This window comes from Papaver somniferum, unplaced genomic scaffold (assembly GCF_003573695.1).
Source record: "Papaver somniferum cultivar HN1 unplaced genomic scaffold, ASM357369v1 unplaced-scaffold_47, whole genome shotgun sequence".
NCBI classification, from domain to species: domain Eukaryota; kingdom Viridiplantae; phylum Streptophyta; class Magnoliopsida; order Ranunculales; family Papaveraceae; genus Papaver; species Papaver somniferum.
The window spans coordinates 25,421-47,520 of record NW_020647304.1 but is presented as its reverse complement, the minus strand read 5'-3'; the positions used below and the strand labels follow the sequence as shown (position 1 = coordinate 47,520).

The following is a 22,100-nucleotide window of genomic DNA, read 5'->3' as shown; positions in this document are numbered from 1 at the left end:
CTTGAACAAGATATATAGAAATCACAAAGTTCTGATCATCTCAACTTTGTGATTCCGCAATTTTTATACTTGTGAGGTGAATAATAATAGTCTAGGCTGCACTTCGGGTTACCGAAGTCCGTATTTTGAGATCGCTAGATTATTTTTTAAAAATTTTATCGATTTGATCATCTATTTAGATCCTACGTTAAAACTAGGCTGCAATTTGATCCTATGTTTGATTTGATCATTCGTTTCGATCATAATCAGGAAATCAATTTTATAGGCTTAATATGTGGGAGGTATATTTGGTGTAAAGTATTAAATTGAGTTGAAGAAACTCTTAGGCTGTGTTTGATAATAGAGAAAGGAAACAATTCCATGGAAAATGATTCCATGGAATCAGTTTCCTGTGGGAGGCAACGAAAGACTTTCTATGGAATTCCATGGAATTGAGTTTAAAACATACTTTAGGCCACGCTTTTATTACAATTCCATTGAAACAAATTTTTGACCAAACAACGGAAAATACGTTATTTCCATGGAAATATGACTAATTTCATGGAATTAACTCCTATCAAACACATCCTTAGTTGATGTGACGTCATCTAAGGGAATCAATTGCGCGGAGTCCTGCTGGGATTCAAGAGTCATAAGGAGCGCGACTGTACCTGAATCAGTGGGAGACTGAGTTCGGGATCAACTTCATTACATACCGAAGTTAATTGGTAGTATGCTAGTGTCTAGAACGACTTAATACAGTTTGGTATTCAATTTGGACTAGGTCCTGGGGTTTTTGTGCATTGCGGTTTCCTCGTTAACAAATTTTCTTGTGTCTGTGTTATTTTTGTTTCCGAATTATATTGTTTGTCTTTATAATTGAAATATCATAGGCTGTGCGTTGATCAATCACAGTAGATGTGTCCGACCTAGTTTGTCGGATAAGACTTGATTGATCCTTTGACATTGGTTTCTGGTACCGTCCAAGAACTCTCTTTGTAATTAGGTTCACGGATTCAATTATGTAGACATTATAATAACAATATATATATATATATATATATATATATATATATATATATATATATATATATATATATATATATATATATATATATATATATATATATATAACTCTAGACACTTTCCTTGATTGAGTTTTAACTCTCAGAGTTTTGTTAAGTTTGTCCATACAGATTGCTTACGAAAAAGTTGGTGGTGTATTTTGGTACCCCCAGTATTTTCAATTCGACTTATGAGTTTTGACAATAAAATATGACAACAGACCTTTACGTACCAACGTTCGATGGGTTCAATCGAAAAATGCTCTAGCACTTGTATCGACAGAATTGTTAAAGGCATTGGGTTTTTCTTTTTCATATCATAAAGACGACACAAAAAACTGTTTATGGGTGTGAACGATATGTTTTTAAGATTGATATTTCCATTCCTAATTAACAACCTAAAAACCCCACGCCATCTCTCACACCACGTCAAGAGTTGCGGTAATCTTCCTTCTCATTGGCCGGTAAACAAAACCCTCGCTCCTGATTGGCTGAAAAGCAACTTATACCCCCTACATTTCGTGGCCATTAATTTTTAATATGGATGATATGATCTAATGCCTCATTTTGGATGATATGAAAAAAATATTCTTACACCACGTTTACATTTACATAATTTTAATAAAATACAGGCCTTCGGATTGGCTATAAGATCGACAAAAATCTTTACATAAAAAACGGGAAAAAAAATCTTTGGAAAAAAATGAATATTTCCATATAAAAAATAACGTAAAATTCGAGCATTTCCGTATAAAAAAATAATGTACTCCGTATTTCATGGAGTATATGGGTAAATCCGTATATGGGGAAATATTCTTTTGATATTTTCCCCAAAATTCTCCATATAATTAAAATAAATAACTAAAAGCAGGAGAGATATATTTTCAGGCAACAATAATGTACTTCGTTTTAAAATAGGAGAGAAAAAAATCCTATGAAATGATATTCTATTATTAGATGACAAAAATATGGTAAAATTCCAATTGCTCTGCTTTAAGTATCCATATAAACAACCTTATACTTATTCATTTCCATAAGATTAATATGTAAACAAGAACATTTGTATTCCCGGAAACTGATGCCTTTAACATTCCAAGTATTTAACTAACTTGGAAATCCCAGTATTTTTGGTAACTAAAAAGATTTTCAGTTCCAGTTTAGGTTTGAACGGCTGATTGTGTTTGCACTCTTATACCAATTTACGCGGTTTCAATTTCTAAAAATAGTCCAATGGATTTTCGACCTATCAGTATCAGTCATTCGATCACGATATATAAAGGAAAAGAGAAAAAATAAAAAAATATTTCAACCTTCCTTACTCTTTAATGTAATAATGTCTCACCTCCATAGTTTGTCAATCGTCTGCTAGAATCTCGAAAGCCCTAGAGGAGTTAAAGGTAATGAGATTTCATGTCACTCCAGAGTTTTCTTGAATTTTAAAGATTAATGTTTTAAAATTTTTATGGATTAATATCGTGTTTATGATTTGTGTTTGAAAAATCTTTATAGTTCGAAAATAATCTTCTGGAATCACGGAAGCTCTAGAGGAGTTAAAGGTAATAAGATTTCATACCATTACAGAGTTTTCTTCATTTTGAAAGATTAATGTGTTGAATTTTTCATGGGTTAATATCGTGCTTATGATTTGTGTTTTAAAAAGTTTGAAAGAAATCTGCTTAACACCATCATTCTAATAGATCTTTCAGCTTTCAAGATGAATTCATTATTGGCGGTTCCATCCCAAAGGTATATTCACTAGATTTTCATGGTCATGATTCATGTAAGCTGTATCATTGAACCCTGGGTGCAGTGAACAAAAAATCAACTCATTGCGTGCCATAGTTTTTATAATCGATTCCTATCAGTGTTTATAAACTTGGTGTCTTTACCTGTAATGTCCGACCAAATGCCAAACCCAGTAAGGCTGCACATGGTCCGGTATGACCCGGTTCTCTTATGGAACCGGTCCCTGTACCTGGTGTTGGCCGGTATCTCATTTTGAGGACTGGTACCTGTACCTGGTGTTGTACCTGTACCTCCGGTATCGGTCCGGTACAAGACCGGTACCGGGTTTTTACCTGAAAAACAGTTCAAAATACTAAAAGAGTCCAAATCAACATTTCCAGTTCAATGTTCAACATACAACATTACAAAATAAGTTCAGTTTGTTACAAAATACTTAAGTTTAACATTTCCATAACTTCAACATTACAAAATACTAAAAAGCAACATTTCCACAACCATAAGCAACATTTACATACAGCCTGCACTTGCATATGGGAAACGGGATCACACACTAATCGACAATTGCCATCAGAGCCGAAAATAAAATGCCATATATATCTTATGCTAAAATTTCTACGAAAATCTTTAAAAAATAAAACGAAATAAAGAATAACTTTCGAAAGATTCGATAATCCCCATATAAAAAGGTTGTTTCGCTAAGAGCGTATTCTACATTAGATATGTTTCAATATTTGGTTAGAGATAAAAACAGAAATATTTTTATAATATTATTTTAAATTTAAATATAAATTTTTTGTTATATTTTGGGAAGCAAATCTAAAAACTGCTATAAATCATTAGGGCTAAGAATGTATATATTACGTAAATGTGTATCCTTCTATTTCAAGAAACAAGTCTAGAACATTACGTATTTACCATTCCTGTTAAATTTAGTATGAGGAACAAATCTATATTATGCCAAAGTTAACTACCAAAAAGGTACAATTTTTTTAGAAAAACTATTTCTAGGAGTTTGCCTAATGATTGTGAGGGAAATGATGCCTCATTTTTTTTATTACAGTAACACACCGGGTAAAGTCTTCCTTCCTTTGTTCAACTTCTGTTTTAAGTTAGATCTGATTTTACATTAGAATCATCCTCACTTTCTTCAACTCCATTTGTTTTGTTTTTTCCAAGTCCCGACGAACAACACCAGCAGAGCGGGTAAATTCACTCAGTTTGGAGCATCAGATCGAGCCAATTATATTAAAAATTAACGGCCACGAAATATGAGGGGTATAACTTGCTTTTCAGCCATTCATGAGCGAGGGTTTTGTTCACCGGCCAATTAGAGGGGAGGTTACCACAACTCTCGGCGTGGAGTAAGAGATGGCGTGGGGTTTTAAGGTTGTTGATTTTAGAACGCAACATAACAAAAAATTATCAGATAATTCCGAGTTATTGTAGGTATAAGGAATGCTTCTGAGAAACTTAAAGGTGGGGCTATCCAAAAAGGGGTGTCAAAGAAGTGCACTTAGAGATATGAAAAAATGGTTCCATATGTCCCAAGAAAAAGAGGTTGAACAAAATGCTCCATCCCGAGAAATAATAATAAAAAGACAATTAAATCATCTGCCAATTTTATCATTTGAAATCATGTTCAGATTATTCGGGTTTTGGTTGGTTGCTTATTTGTTAAATATCTTTGATGTTGGGTTCATTTTTTTTTAAACATACGGAACAAACTGATGATTATATGTTGTTTTAATTGTTTTAGTTGCGCATCTGACAATAAATATTTCTTCGTTATATACTTGCACAAATGACTTTTGCAAATAGTATTAGTTAATGGGAAATATGATGTAGAAAACCGTAAAATTTTGTAAATCATATTCAGTTGCATAACAAGATATAATTTCCGTAATTTTACGAATCATGTTTGCAATGATTTTCATGTGACCATAATTTAAAACTCAGGTTTTACAGTAAAATTAGCATTTTTGATTTGCTTTGTTCTTTCATAGTTTTACTATGAATGAGAAGAATTACTATTTATTAGTGCACAATGTAATTATAATGAGAATATTTATTTTTATTATTATATTATATTACATACATAAATTAGATATCTCCACAATATATTGAATATCCAAGGGTGTCAAACTTTTTTATCAATTGAAAAATAATATATTAATCAAGAAAAATTTTGAATGCTCCAAGAGCATTTGGGCACGGGGCAGGGCGAAGCCCCGCCACACCAATCGACGCCCTGATGCGTGGCATGGGTTACACACTAGTGCTTTAACTAAAGTCTGTTGACTTAATACGAAGGGATAATATTTTTCAGCAACAGTTCTATGTTACTAATTTTATACAAAGGACAGTTATCAAATATACATTTTTACATCATATACTAGTAACAGATATAAGCATTACTAATAGATGACAAATATAACATTCTTTGTGTTTTTGTTTCATACGAGGTGGTGTGTTAACCTAAACACGTCTTTACATAGTAGTAGTTAGATTATGTCCTACAGTTGTACTCATCTCTTCACTATATCTACAAATAGTAAAGTATATGAAAATTTAGGAGACCAGAAACCTAAAACTCTGTATAAACGTAGGGGCATATATGCTCGTAGCACATTTTCTATATACTTTAATGTGCAATTATTATACATCCTTCATCCTAGTTTGGTTGGTATATTATGATTTTATTTGTTTTTTTTTTGATATGCGAAAGCTGAATCTAGGTCCCTACCCGAACTCATCCAGTTGGATTGATCCACTGTCAGACCCAACACCGCTAAACCCACTATACAACTAATCTATTACAAACCTTTACGACGGTGGGAATTGAACCCCTGACTTCCTTTTTATTGGATTTGACGGAATACCACTAAGCTAAGCTCTTGGACCCTTTGTTTCTTAATTAGTTTAATAGCTATAGTTTATATCTTCTCACTTCTTTCCTGATCTATACCTAACCTAACCTGGAACTGGCAAGTTCAGTTTTCTGGACACCACTCTTAAATAATAATCTCCATTTTAATTTTTTTTTTCAATCAACCTAGTAATATCGTGTATCGCTTAACATTTTTACTTTTAAATCGTTCCATGCCCATGTAAGAAACCCGAAGCTAAGACTTCTTAAAACTAGCAACATAAATCTTAGTCTTGGGTATTTGTAGAAAAAAGTATTTTCCATGTAATTCCTTAATATTTGTGAAAATCCCTAATATATCAACTAAACTAGGACTGAGGGATCATTTTCTTCCTTTTAATTCCGCTGGAAAATGTAAATCATATGTAAGAAATGATAAAATGTGAAACATTCTCGTTGCTTTCTCTTTGTTGTTAAAAAAATATCGAAAAATACATGTTTAACACATAATCCTCTTTTATTCCCTGACTTTAGTTGATTGATAATCCACATTCGAAAAATACATGTTTCTATAACATAGTCGATGTCATTCCAGCAGGAAAGTCCGTAAACAATGTTCTTTACCATAAATGCTACTCCCTTCGTAAACATCAATTATATTTTTATCACTTAGCTGAATTATTCTTTTTTTTTATTAAATTCTTGATCTATTTTGTTCGTCACTTTCACTTCTTTGTACCGATAGTAACTGATCAAACACATTATCTATAAGTTCATTCTATTCCAGTGGCTCGACCAGTAATCAATGGATAGAGAAAAGTTGAAGCACATGATGAAACAGTTAACATGGTGAAAAATGCTTAATAATGAGAAATTAATACTCCCTCTGCCCATTTTTATTTGTCCTAATTTCTACTTTGGTCTGTCCATTTTTATACGTCCGCTCTGTTTATAGCCATACTTTTCCCTTAAACTATCAAATATACCCTTTCTTTTTTATAATTAAAAAATTATTTTTAATATAAAATTAATTCAAAATCATAAATATCATCACCATATATAAGGAAAAAATCCATTCAATATTTTTTTATATTAATTGTAATTTCTTTTTTAAATAAAAATATTTATGGATAGTTATAAAATTTCTAATACTTCTATTTAATCTTACATTGCCTTACGGGTTAACATGGCTATATACATGGGAAAGAATCAAAAAAAATTTATGACAAAATCTCAAATTCATGGTAGAGTATATCTAAAGAGAAAATAATCTACAATTTCAATTTTTTTCCCTCTCAAATAAAGATTCCAAAGGCTCCAAACTTTTAGTACGAGAAACCAAAATAAAATGGAGATAGAAAAAATTCTTAAATTTTGGATTTCATAATAAAAGTACAAGTTTGCTTTTATTTCTTTACAATATTATCTAAAACAATAATACTATCCAAATTAGAATTTTTAACACTAATAATTTTAATTTTGGTAATAACGTAATATTAAATAGACTAGTCAAGGGCTAGTCATGATATTTTATAGGATTTCCTTAATATCTTGACAAAGTCAAAACGGATTTTTAATTTAGGACGGAGGAAGTAAGTAGAAAAACTACTCATTATAATAGAGCAGTTATTTTGTTTGCTCGTCTATTTTTCTTATAAACGGGGCAGTGACTGGACCACCCCATACCCGCTCCATGACCATAGGCGTGATGTTTTCTTATTGAGATTTAGTCCCATAAGGCCAAATCAAACTTATTCACCAGCAACCGCTGCAAGAAATCAAATAAACAAGTACAAAGCCATTTCCCTCACCTTTCTCGTTTTTAAATGCTATCCACAAATATACACAAACATATATTTTCCACTATATAATGTTCTCCTCCTCCTAAGGTATTTCCCATTCCTCACTACACAAATCACAGTAGCACCACCACTGCCACCATGCTCCTAAGAACATCTTTTCCATTTACGGCGTTTTCTCTATCAACAGCAACTGTTGATAATGCGAACAAATTTCCTTTTTCCTCATCTTCTGTGAGTTTTTTATCACAGAAAAGAATTACCGATAGATTTGTGATGAGTGTATCGGAAAGTGAATTGAGTAATAATCCTATTAGTCCAGTAACTGATATTGTTTTCGAACCATTTAAAGAAGTTAAGGAAGAACTTCAATTACTATCAGATCTTCCTCAATATTCTCTTGCTCGTCAAATGTATTCAGATATTTGTGAAGCTGCCCTTAATGAACAGATCAAGTAAATTCATTTATTTCATTGATCCTTCGTTTTTTCAGAAAATCTTGGATATTTTATTTCTGATGCTAAATTGTTGTTTCATTGAATCAGTGTGGAATACAACTTATCGTATGTGTATCATGCACTGTACGCATACTTCGACAGGGATTATGTTGCTCTCAAAGGATTTGCGAAGTAATTTGCTAAAACCCTTTGAGATTTTTTGTTGTTGTGATTTTGTTTCATTTGGTCTAACTCTGTATTGTCTGAATTTTAGGTTCTTTAAGGAAGCTAGTGCACAAAAAAGGGAAAATGCTGAGCTACTTATGGAATATCAGGTGTTTATTTATTCTCTTGTTTTTCGATCACTCTGTTTTTCGGGTTCAATTTTGCCAGTTGATGATGCTGTTTTACTAATTGTTAGAATAAAAGAGGGGGTAGAGTCATGCTATATAGTATGACGATTCCCAGGTCTGAATTCGATCACCATGATAAAGGAGAAGCGTTGAATGGTAAGTCCTTGTTCTCGTTAAATTCGTATTCGTTTGTGTTCCACGTCAAATATATTTGCTCATGCCTCATAGTGTATGTGTAATTCCTGCTAGTATAGCCGTATACGTGATTGCACCTTTTAAACTGTAAAATTCGTATCCGTTCGTATTCGTTTGTCCATGCCATACATTACATACATGTTCTTGCTTCTCTATCGTCCCTAACTGTAGTAGGCTTATAATTGTTGGTTTATGAGTATTTATCTGCGATTTGGATTTTCTTTTCTCCATGTTCTACTTGAACTTATCTTATATGCTTAGGAATATTTGTATCTCTGGTACTTCTACTGATTAATAATTACTATGGCTGTTTTTGACTCAGGTATGGAGCTGGCACTGTCTCTAGAGAAGTTATCAAACGAGAAGCTTCTCAACTTACACAGTGTGAGCTTCAAACTCTTTCAACTTCTACCTTTTTATATCATCCAAGTTTCAACTTACAAATAAGAAATATACATTTATCGTTTACTATGCAAAGATATGAACTGCCGCATCAAGTGTTTAGGGTTCAAAATGTAGAAAATGCAATGCTTTTGGATTTTCGCCTATACTATACTCTTCATGGGCATCCACTGAGACAATGGCTTCTTCCTTGAACAAAAAATAGGTAGCAGACAGTAACAATGATGTGCAATTTGCGGAATTTGTTGAAAGCACCTTCGTAACTGATCAGGTAAATTAAGTTACTTTTATTTGCGGATTTGTCTGGTGCTTATTTCGTGGTTAATTAGGAGAAATACTTTTTATGGTATAACTAATGGATTATTTGCATTTCTCTCTTGCAGGTGGAAACCATTAAGAAGATCTCTGAAATTGTTGCCCAGTTGAGGAGGACCGGCAAGGGACATGGTAATAGTTGGAACTCAAATTATTGTTTTATAACTTTCTTGAATTCCTGAGTAAAATCTGTATTTTTAATCAAGTATTTTCAATTGGTGAAATTGCAGGGGTATGGCATTTTAACCAGATGCTCTTGAATGCGTGATGCAGTCTTCATCAAACATATCGAAGATTTCAATTTTAGTTCGCTGTATGCATGTGCGTGTATGTTTGCTTGCGTGAGTATATCGTAAAAGAGTTATTAAAATGTAGTGCATTAGTAGCTCATGGGGTCTAAGATGTCTTGCGACTTTTCATTATTATAAAGTATGGGTATTATCATTATGTGGGGAGATATATACAAAATCCCTTATGTGTTATAGGTGCTAATATTTGAATACGGAGGATCTATCTTAGTGTATCTTTGCACTTTGCAATTATAATGAAACCCTTCATCAATAAATGTATATGCTTGCAATTAACGGGTTTGCAATTCAGCTATCTCGCTTTACGTGAAATTTTTTGATGGAGGCAATTTTGAATGGGGGCATGAGGGACCACTAAAAAACTGCCATTTATCGGTAAGTTTTGTAACAAATAATCTTCTAATTGTTACGGCAAGGGCGTTTAGGGAAATATAATGGGTGGTTAGTTTTCTTGTTTTATCGTAATGAAACAAAGAAATCTGATTTCCCTTCGGCTTGAGCTTCTATCCTTCTTCTGCCATAGACGATTAGTAGGAACTCTAAGAACAGCAGGCGGACTGTAAATTGATTCACCTAGACCCGATCTCTCTAAAGTTTTCCTTTGAAAGATTCTGTTTGGTAAATGAACCTGTTAACCCTGATCTCTCCATAAAGATCTGATCTGTCTAGTGTTCTTCCTCTCACCCTAGGGCTTTAAACAAGAGAAGTCAACAAGATAAACAGGCCTTGGTCTTATAAAGGGTGGATAAGAAAACAAGAAGGGTTGATCAGACAATAAAAATATAAGATTGAAACGAAGATGATCCCATAAATCATGAAGGTCTTTTAATGAGAATGTAGAGATTTGAGCTGCACTGAGAACTACAGGAGGAGATAAACAGAAATACATTCCATGGGTGATAAGATAATGATACCCAAGCTTTACATATATCAGTTTAATTGATTGTTCGAAATCCAGAAGCTTTGTCACGGCGGCTGTTAATGTCGGTAGCAAAAACGACGCCTGTGATATTTTATTTTTTCTATTTTATAAGGTCTGTGAATATCATGATCATAATCAAATTAGTAAATCTTTAGTCTTAACGATCAACAAAAAATCACTACTCAAGAATGACAATTTTAAGATCAATACTTTTCCGATCCTAATTTTTCTGATAACATTTTCCATAATCCACGGTAGGAGGAGGATTAATTGGTGGTAAATTCTTAAATAACCCTTGCTCGAAAAATTAGTTGGTTAAAATCAGTTAATTAAGAGTAATTTTTTCTGTAAACGGAGATCACAATCACATCAGTGGACTTGGATCTTCATAAGAATGCAAAGCCAATGTAGTTTGCCCTCGAAAATATACTTGAATTTTGAAATGATGGCAGCAACTGACTGAAACACCTTGAAGGCTATATGATTATTTTTTTACCAACATATAATGATAAGTTTAACTAACTACTACAAGTCATTAGATATAAAAAAAACTTGGAAATTCCAAAATGACATTTCTGGGCAAAATACCCCCATATGTATATATATATATAGAAGATGCTACACCTATTGATTTTTTATCCCGCAAAATAACCTCAAAGGAAAATGGACGATTCATGGTGAATTTTCAACATTGGGATCATCGACGGTAGAAGTGGGACCAGGGCATATGTTTGAGGTGAGATTCCGTAGGTATTGTTAGTCGGTAGACCTAACATTTCCGTACTTATATATATCCTCCGATTTCCTTTGGTTAAGGCCATGTTCATCCATAATTGTTGTTCTTCGTAAATCATTGACGCCTTAATGATTTGGCTAGATAAACAACAAGTTTTTTTTCTTGCAAAGGGAGTTTTAAACTCTTCATGTTTTTTTGTCGATTTTTCCAAAGAAGATCAAGTTGTCACCAAACATAAGATGGCTCATCGTTGGTGCATATCTGTTTATTCGAAAACCATTGCACAATCCTTGAGATGTTAAGTAACTGAAGTGTTAACTTAGTTCGCAGATTTTTTGTGGTGCACATACCGGTATGTATATTGAAAAGTGTTTGAACTTGTAAACCAAGGAAGGTATGCATATCAGTATGTGTACCGACGTGACCTGATTCAGAACGACTCTTGGGTTGGTATTTTTTCCTATTTTGGGAAGGTTTTTCCTAATCGACTAGGATTCTTGGGGGATAGGTTTGTAACTTATATAAATAGGTTACTAGGGCATGTAGAGAGTTAATAAAGAATGGTGAACTAGGGTTTCGTTGTGATAGCATATCGGTGGGGAACAAGATACAAGGTTATCATATCGGCTAATTGTTACGGTGTAACCAAGGGTTTGCAAGGATTCACACGACGGTGTAATCGTTTTCTTCATAGTGGATTTGAGTTGGTGCGGTTCAAAGATACGTAGACAATATATTCATGTTGTATGTATTGTTGAACCACTATAAATCTTGTGTATTGTAAGTTGATTTATGTTTCTCGTATTATTATTGTTGCTTGTGCTTGGTTTACTTATTATTCATCATAATATCTCAAGATCATGTTTATTCCGCGGTTGTCAGTGATCGATAAAAATCATGACAACTGGTATCAAAGCATAGGGTTTATCATAGTACGATTGAAGTGTGAGTTATGGGTGATAATAACGAATGTACTATAGCTAGGGTTAAATTTTTCAACGGGAAAAACTTTGCGCTTTCGAAGTATCATATGGAAGACTACCTATACGAGAAAGACCTTGTTGTTCCATTAAGTGGAGTCGTGAAAAAGGGAATACTCAAATACGATGAATGGGAAGTTCTTGATCGCAAGTGTGTACCCGTGATCCGTAAATGTCTAACATAGGAAGTCTACAATAATGTATAAGAGGAAACTAGTTTGAAGGATCTTATGGATAAACTTGAAAAGTTGTTTCAAAAGTCATCATCCTCGGGGAAGATTATGTTGTATGAACAATTATCAAAAAGGCGAAGCGATTTCAGCACATCTTGGGAAGTTTAAATAATCTTTCAAAAGTTAGCATCACTTTTATGGTTGTTGTCGTCATTACCAAAGAGTTGGGAGACCGCAAGAACAAATATTAGTAATTCCGCAGGAGTGAGAAGTTGAAGCTTGATGATGTGCAATAAAGGTTGATCGCAGAAGAGGAGAGAAGAACAAAGCAAGGTTATGGTTCTAGTTCTTCGAGTTCATCCTTAAGTTTTCACGAAGATAGAGGGATGATTTCAAATAAGAACAATAAAAAATCTAGATGGAAGTATAGTGGAAAGTTTAGGGGGAGATCTCAATCCAGGTCTAGAGGTGTTGTTGAGTGTTGGGCATGTAATAAAGTAGGACATTACAGGCGCGATTGTCCGGAAAACAAAGGTACTAATAATGGTGGAAACAAAGGTAATCAACAGGAGGTCAACGAAGTTGCATCTGCGGAACCAATGAAGGTCCTTGTTGATAACAAGAAGGTGATTGCGAAATTAAGGTTTTCTACTGCTTCTGAGGACAAGCAAGATGAGTCTTAGATTATAGACTCGAGAGCTTCTTTCCATGCGACGGAATATACGAGTATTATGATCTCTTATGAAGAAGGATACCATGGAAAATTATTCTTAGGTGACGATGAAGCATGCGACATCGTCGGTTTGGCTGATGTAACTCTGAAAGTCAATGGTTCGACATGGAAGTTGAAGGATGTACTACGCGTTCCAAATTTGAATAAAAACTTGGTATATGTGGGTCAAATTTGCGATGATGACTGTGTAGTTGTATTAACGAAACACAATTAGAAGGTGAACAACGGTCTATGGTGTTAGTTCGAGGAGTTAGATTTGATACTCTATACCAGAATTCAGATGGATCTACTTTTGCAGTGGCTAGTAGTGATGAAGACACTAACTTATGGCATAAAAGGTTGAGGCACATGAGTGAGAACACAATGAAAGTTTTGTGTTCGGGAGGATATCTACTAAATGTGAAGTATGTTGACATATGTTTTTGTGAAAACTGTGTTCTTGGAAAGCAAAATCGGGTTAGTTTCAGCAGAGAAAGAAAAAACTTGTAAAGTGAGAAACTTGATTTGTTTCATACTGATGTATGGGGACCAGATGATGTTGCATCTCATAGTGTTTTCCGTTATTATGTCACCTTTATTGATGATCACTCAAGAAATGTGTGGCTTTACTTCATGAAGAATAAGTTCGATGTGTATGAAGTGCTTCATAAGTGGAAAGCTTCGGTTTAAATAGAAAAAAATCTATATTTGAAGTGTTTAAGGTCATATAACGGTAGTGAGTATGACAAAAAAAAATGTTCTTGCAGTTATGTGCTATGAATGGAATTCGTTTAAAGAGGACGGTTCCAAGGACACCACAGGAGAATGTAGTAGTAGAACGTATGAATTGGACGTTGAGTGCACGTACGAGGTGCATGAGTATACAGTTTGGTTTTTCCGAGACCTTCTGGGCTCATGCAATAGGGACGATTGCTTATCTAATCAATATGACACCTAGTAGTCCATTGGATATGAAGATACCGGAGGAGGTTTGGACCAGCAAAAAGGTAAGTATTTCCTATTTGAATGTTTTTGATTATGTTGGTTATGTTCATATTATTCCCGGTGAGAGGTCTAAGATCAAGAAAAGAAGTTTATATTTCTTAGTTACGGAGATGACGCTTTTGGGTACAAACTTTGGGACAATGACGGTCACAAAGTTATTATAAGTAGATATGTTACTTTCAATGACAACGAGTTGTACAAGGATAAGAATACAACAAAAGTTAAAGATGTCGGGTCAAGCAACGATGATAAGGAGTTGTATATCGATATTAATGATGTTTCTGGAAGAAGTGTGAAACAAGAAGAGCATGGTATTCCTGATGAAGGAGAAGTACAGGGTGAACAGACTTCTACCGCAGTTGGATTTACTCCTACAGTTCGATAAGAAGTACGAAAATCTTCAAGAATTTCGAAACCGAACCCAGGTATGCTTTGAATCATTTATTACTTACGGATGTTGGTGATACCAGTCTGACAACTAGGAATGGAGGTGAACCTGAAGATATTAAAGAAACACTAGTGGTTGATGACTCAAGCAAGTGGCAAATTGATATGCGAGATGTGGTGGACTAACTTTCCATGGTGTGCATGTATATGGATATTGCATATGCAGTGGGAGTAATTTTAAGTGTAGTGGCTTTTAAAGCTCCATACCTTAAACTGTTGGATGTAAATAATTTTCTTCACCATGACCTAGATGAAGAAATTTTCATGAAGTATCCAGACATATTCACAGTAAAATACATGGAATATATGCTATGTAAGATAAATAAGAGTTTGTATGGATTAAAAATAGCTCCAAGACAGAGGTACATAGTTGGTTCGTATCTCGAGGGGTTATGCAGGATTCACGAGTGATGTACACAAAAGGCGAAGTTCAACTAGTCATACCACGGGGTCATCTGCAATGAGTTGTAATTCACGGTTACAGAAGCCGGTGACATTGTCTACTATGGAAGCTGATTACTTAGCAGTTACAGAAGCGAACAAGGAAATGATTTTCCTACGAGGTTTGTTAGCTGAGTTGGGAAAGGAACAAAAGAATAATGTTCTCTATGGTGACCGCCTAAGTTCTATACATCTATCCAAGAACTCATCCCATCATGCTATGATGAAGCATATACATATTTGTTACCATTTTATTCAGGATCTTTTAGAAGAAGGAGAATTAAAGCTCGAGAAGATTCTTGATTTGTAGAATCCGGCGATGCGTTTACCAAGGGAGTTACATCACACAAGTTAAAACTCTGCAAGGCTTTAATTGGTCTCCCATAATGAGGATCTGGGAGAGGATCTGCACTAACAAGGAAGTTGTCTTAACACCTTCAACTTAATGATACCGCTGTCAGACGTCCAAAATGTCGTTGTTGGAATTTTTGAGCCGAAATAATACATGCCAGGAATATCACCACTTCTAAGTCATGTTCCATCAAACAACTTTATACACCATCTTAATGATGGGTTTTTAGAAATGAAATTTACCACACTTTCACTCTTCAAATATTTCCACTTTGGGATTGTCATTGGAGGTCGAAACACAATACAAGACTAATAAATTATGTCAAACTTCGGCAACTCTAGGTTCGCCATCAGAGATTAGAAACTAAATTTATGAGTAAGAATAATGATACGAGCACTCCAACAACGTTAAGGTTTTTCACTGGAAACTAAAAATTAAATTTACGACTAAACAAAATGAGACGTTTAGTACCCGTCGGATCCATCTTTTTCCTAATCGTGCCTTTCGGCCATTCCCGTTTGCATGTTCAAAGCATCTCCTTTAGGCACATGTGCATATCGTGGTCCCAACTGTTACGGAATTCACATTGGATTGCTGATGGGCAGCGTCTAAATAGCTGGAAGCTAGTGACGTCGAAGTTATGGGTTGATTGTTTGGCTAACTTGCAAATAATTGTATTATCTGACAGCCTGAAATTCTTATCCAACTATTGCATAATTTTACCAAAACGCATTGTGGTTTGGTAGGTGCTTTTACGCATACTGTTAAAATTTTCAAGTTAAGCTCTACAAGACATAGCCATAAACCATCCAAATTAAGCAAGCGGAAAATAATTATCCAAACCACCTTCCCCATTTTATTTAAACCCAAACCTACATGTACGATTTCTCTTTCCTACCATATTACAACACTAGAGGTTGCAGCCGTTGCAGGCCATTATTGTGGCTCAGTTAATTTCAACAACCGGACACTGAAAGGAGCCCTGATACGGACTATAGGTTTAAGGCACTGTTGCTCTCCATGATTTCTAGTTTTAATTTACCAGATCTCTGAAAATAAATATGGGACCGTGCAACTTATTAAGAAGACCCCACGTCGCATTAATGTGGAATGAATGATAATGAATTACAGGGAGGTAAACAGATAACATGGAATCTACGTACTATATTATGCCGGTGGTAAGTATCATTTTTAGAGAGGTGTATCGAACTTCGATTCTAAGAACATAAATGACAACATCATTTACGGACTTCATCTTCGGCGGTGTTATACGAAAAATTTGTTTCATTAATAAATAATTTAGCGATGAAAAATCATACTCAAGTCATTGGTATTACTAGCAGAAAACTTTACAACTGGACTACATCGACATAGACTATATGATGAAAACTGGTGAAAGTGGAAACTCGATAAACTGTAGATTGAGAGTCGCTCGATGTTATACATGTTGTGGTCAGAAATAATGAGATACCGCTTAATCATTGCCTGGAGTGGATATGTGTGCTTTTCACATTTAATTGATCTTTTGTGGTTTGTCTTATAGATTGCAGATAGAATACAAGATATGTGTAGTATGATGATCAGTCATTAAACGGTGCACATGAGATGATATCGTAAGCTCAACTAGCAGGATAAGGATGTGTCGTTATCTTTATTATTTTTGAAAAGCATGAGATACACGATGATTTCACATATCCTAAGAGTGATAGAGGATTCGTGTAAAATCTTATATAGATATTACCTTACAAAATTTAGATCACCTTTTTCGAATGATAAAGAATTTGAAGTTAATATTTTTATAACGCATTCATTGTTAGTTATTGAAGACTAATTATTATTTCCTAAAATTAATCGTGGTTATTTAGGGAAGGGGTTTCCTAAACCGGTTAGGATTCTTGGTGGTCAAGTTTGTAACCTATATAAATAGGTAATTAGGCTTTATGGAATTGTATTGTGTAGAAAACGATTAAGAGATCGGTAAGAGATTTCTTGTATAGTTGGAACTCATGTTTACAAAAGTTGGTGACATTGTCTACTACGGAAGCGGAGCACGTAGCAGTAACAGAAGCGAGCAAGGAGATGATTTGGTTACAAGGCTTATTAGCTGAGTTGAGCAAGGAACAAAATGATAGTGTTCCGTATAGTGACAGTCAAAGTGCTATACATCTAGCCAAGAACTCAGCCTATCATGCTAGGACGAAGAATATAGACATCCGTTACCATTTCATTCGGGATCTCTTAGAAGAAGGAGAGTTGAAGCTCGAGAAGATTCTTGGTTCAAAGAATCCGGCGGATATGTTTACCAAGGAATTTACATCAGACAAGCTAAAGCTTTGCAAGGCTTTAGTTGGTCTCTCAGAATGAGGATCTGGGAAGGGAGCCGCACTGAGAAAGAAGATGTTTTTAGCACCGTCAATCCAAAGTTGAAGAAAATGAGAATTGAAGACAATAAATGAGTCTTCAAAGTGGGAGATTGTTAGTTATTGAAGACTAATTATTATTTCCTAAAGTTATCCGTGGTTATTTAGGGAAGGGGTTTCCTAAACCGGCTAGGATAATTGGTGGCTAAGTTTGTAACCTATATAAATAGGTAATCAGGCCTTGTATAATTGTATTGTGTAGAAAACGATTAAGAGATCGGTAAGAAATTTCTTGTATAAATTTTAGGGCTAAAGCTAGGGTTTCGTTGTGAGAGCACATTGGTGAGGAACAAGAGACAAGGTTATCGTCTCGGGTAATTGTTGCGGTGCAACCAAGGGTCTGCTCGGATTCACACGATGTTGTAATCGTTTTTCTTCATAGTGGATTTGAGTTGGTGCGGCTCAAAGTGGACGTAGACAATATATACAAGTTATATGTAATGGTCGAACCCTTATAAATCTTGTATCTTGTGAGTTGATTTATCTTTCTCGTATTATTATAGTTGTTTGTGCTTGGTTTACTTATTATTCATCATAATATCTCAAGATCCGTTATTCCGCGGTTGTCAGTGATTCCCTAAGAAAATCCTGACAACTGGTATCAGAGCATTGTTGGAGTATGTGGCTCGATAAACACCAGATATGTATGTCTAGGATAGTCCCACATAAAATAAGAGGAAGTAGATGTGGTGCCTAATAAGCTTGGACATCTCCTTACATAGCACCGAGGTCTTTTAGATTAAAACCCCACACCTGCTGCAACATGTGGTCAAGTGGGGACAATATCGGTGCTATGTGGTCAGGCCCAGAAGTAGGGTCCGGCGGTCCGTGAAGATCCTAACAACTGGTATCAGAGCCTATGGTTTGGGCTATTGTCCGAACGGAGAAGTGGTTATGGATGTCACCCGGTTTAGGGCGCAAGTGGAGTCAGACTCAAGGTGGAGCAGGCAAGGCCCAAGGTAGAGCTGGCGCTCAAGGTGGAGTCATTGTCGCACCCCATTAATTCAGGTGGAGCAGGGTTCTAGGTGGGCAAGGTTGTGCTCAAGGTGGAGTTAGTGCTAGCCTTCCCATTAACTCAAGGTGGAGTATGGTTCCAGGGCACGCAGTGACAATAATCATGTTCGATGGGTAGCATATACGGAAGGTGATCATATGGTGGAGTATGATTGGTTTGGTGAGGTGGTTTAATCTCTCCAAGGTGGATATTGTTGGAGTATGTGGCTCGATAAACACCACATATGTATAGTTAGGATAGTCCCACATAAAATAAGAGGAAGTACATGTGGTGCCTAATAAGCTTGGGCATCTCCTTACATAACACCGAGACCTTTTAGATTAAAACCCCACACCTGCTGCAACATGTGGTCAAGTGGGGAAAATATCGGTCCTATGTGGTCAGGCCCAGAAGTAGGGTCCGGCGGTCCATGAGGTTCCTAATATTCATCTCATTAAACTCTTAATTCTTGTTAAAAATGAGCAAATTTTTGAGACACCAGATTTTACCACCTACAGATTCTAATTTCGGTTGTTAATTGTTAATGATTAATTTTTTAAAATGGTAGATAATAGTGTTATAAGTGTTGGTTTGTGCTCATTTAATTTATAAGTTTGTCAAGTTCTATATAATTAAAGAATGCATTACCAAAATATTGGCTTCGGGTCATTTTCATTTGGACTTGGAAAAAAAAATGGCTTCAACTCTTGAAAAACAATGTCCATATAAAAGCGTCCACGAACCCTCATTCCCTGAGAATATGAAAGAAAATAACACTATGCGCTAGCATTTGGCCACTAGATTGTTTAATGTCAGTTGTGGTTTTGGCCACGGTTTGCCAAGAAAAAAGCGCAATTCCATCAAATTGTAAGCCAACTGACTGTTCTTTTTTCTAATAAAAAATTGACAGTCCCAACTGTTATTAAACTTCATCAACTGGATCTAGACAGACTGAAATGGTCCTCAATTGCTTCAAGTTGAATCAAATTGAAAAATTGTGGTGTACCAAAATTTTGTTTATTTCCATCTAACTCAATCGAATATTGGTGGTCTCTAACTGTTGTTACACTTCAAAAAATTGATCAAAACATACCCATTTCGTCTTAAATAACTTCAAACTAAAACTAAATCAAGAATATGATGCAAACCAAAATTTAAAAAACTCAGGAGTTACAAAAAAAATTAGTTAGCAACGATTATATATGTTCCAGAATAAACCATGTCGCGAAATAAAATATCTCATTACCAAAAAATTAGAGTGAGCTTACTCTTTAAATGCATTAAATAGGAAAGGAATGTTCCAATTTTGACAATGATCTTAGTTTCCGGATGGGCTGACCAACAAACCGGGTTATCCGATATATTCGCCCGTTTGATAGATTCTTGTTCGCACATCAAATATTAGCCGTTTGATCTTAGCAACGCTTATAAGCGTTCCAATTCGTCCAGCAACAATCTTTTGCGGATAAGTTAAAGACTGTCCCTCGAATCATGTATCTGAAATTTTTAGGATTCAAATTGCTGCCTCCTCAATCATGTTTGTGAGTGTGCCAAGCAGGCAAAATGGCAACGCAGAGGCACGCCTATTGTCGAACATAATTGCTATAAATAGATCTTAAATCCCATCACATAAATTTAAAGCCGAACACCCCCACACACCCACTCACCCCTCAACTAAAAGTCCATCTCAATGATGGCACCGGAAACCAAGTTTTTGACCGGTTTCCTCCATGTGATTTTACTTTCTGCAATAGTTAGCATGTCAGGTAAGTTCAAAAGAGTACTATTTAGCATTATTTACTTCCACAAATGCGGTCGTTTTGATTTATTTTGAACGGATTATAGGATTCGATTTCTGTATTTTGATTTAATAAATGTAGATTGGTTTTTGCTACTGTTTCTGATAAACTGTCTATAGAGATTTTGGATAAAGGGAGAACAAAAATCCACCTGCGTAGAACAAAAGTTTTGAACTAGATCAGTTCTTATTAGGATGTCTTGTTTTGAGAATTTGTGAACGTCTTTGTTCAATTCTAAAGCAAGAAACTCTGTTTGAATCGAGCAGACTGAGAATAATTTTCAAAATTTGAGCTTGTTTTCTTCCCATCATTATTTACTTTTTATCTTCTTCTCCCATCATTAAAAAAGTTGATCTATTCGTTCAGCTGCGATAATAGAATTCCTTCCAATGTCCTAACAATACAAACCCAGGAACCTACTTCTGCTACATAGTCCTTGATCTAATAAAATCAATAGGGCTATCAGCAAAACAAAAATCATCATAACATAACAAACCCAATATATAGTACTCCGTATCACATTTCCCGGACCAATGTTTGTGAAAAAAGCCGTTATAATTGTAGCATATTTCGATCAATCTGTTTCCAGGAATAATACTTTTTTTTTGGTGTCAATCAAGATGATAAATAATGGCCACTATAATGGCAAAAAAATAGAAAATAATATCATCTTTGTCTTACTAAAATTTAGTTATAAAATAGTTCAACTAATAGTGGATGGAGGGAATACCATCTTGGTTGCAAAAGATAAGTATGTTTCATGTACATACAGATTCCAATTATGTTAAAAATAGTAGGTAATTATTGGTTGCATCATGTATTCTGTTCATCTTTATTTCCTGTTGTGTTTTCTTCTCAGATATTGATTCCAATTATGGCTAATTATAGATTCATTTTTCTATATTATAGAGATGACACTCGCTAAAGACGATATTACCGAGATCACATCACAGACTGGACCAGAAATGATAAGACCTGGTGACATATACCATGGGGCTTTACGTAAAAAATCAGGAATCATATCAGTAACCGGATCCGAGATATGCAAGCTAGGTGACATATATGATGCAGTTTTATGTGGTCCGACGCAGGATTGCGGGTGTTGTACAAGGTGGTGTGAGCTTAAATGTGCCATGATGCTTAGTTCAGTAAGTAACCAGTTGTGTACACCGCTTATAAATAACTCCGGTTCTTCTACTTTTATATGTGAGTGTTGCTGCAAGTCACCTTTTCCTTCATCTCCGTCCCATCCACCGCCACCTCCATCACCCCCTCCACCACAGCTACCTCCGCCAACTCCATCTCTCACATGCAAACGAGGTGACATATACGATGTCATTTTATGTGGTCCAACAAATAATTGTGCATGTTGCACAAGGTGGTGTGAACTTAAATGCGCCGTTTTGCTTAGTTCAGTTAGTAACCAAGCATGTACGCCCTATGATTCTTCTACTTTTACATGCGAGTGTTGCTGCAAATCATCTTTTCATGCACCTCCATCTCCACCTCCACCACCACTTAATCCATCCCTACCACCCCCACCTCCATCCCCATTCCCACATACCCCACCGCCATCACCCTCTCCTCCACCTCCACCACCGCATATTCCGTCCCTACCACCCCCACCCCCATCACCATTCCCACATACCCCACCG

The 22,100-nt window shown here is 35.3% G+C and overlaps 1 protein-coding gene across 1 annotated transcript; it reads left to right on the top strand.

The window, feature by feature from the left end:
* Window positions 1-7,461: 7,461 nt before the first annotated feature.
* On the top strand, window positions 7,462-9,740 carry LOC113342798 (ferritin-3, chloroplastic-like). Its single transcript, XM_026587221.1, has 8 exons — window positions 7,462-7,909; window positions 8,000-8,083; window positions 8,166-8,226; window positions 8,313-8,400; window positions 8,762-8,823; window positions 9,047-9,112; window positions 9,225-9,288; window positions 9,387-9,740. The coding sequence occupies exons 1-8, from the start codon at window positions 7,596-7,598 to the stop codon at window positions 9,422-9,424; spliced, it is 777 nt and encodes a 258-aa protein (XP_026443006.1). The 5' UTR covers window positions 7,462-7,595; the 3' UTR covers window positions 9,425-9,740.
* Window positions 9,741-22,100: the final 12,360 nt, after the last annotated feature.

Bases quoted from the DNA above. Each gene is read 5' to 3' on its own strand.
- LOC113342798 (XM_026587221.1), top strand. From the start codon at position 7,596: ATGCTCCTAAGAACATCTTTTCCATTTACGGCGTTTTCTCTATCAACA. The intron at 8,227-8,312 runs GTGTTTATTTAT...ACTAATTGTTAG, and splicing joins AGCTACTTATGGAATATCAG to AATAAAAGAGGGGGTAGAGT. The intron at 8,401-8,761 runs GTAAGTCCTTGT...TTTTTGACTCAG, and splicing joins TAAAGGAGAAGCGTTGAATG to GTATGGAGCTGGCACTGTCT.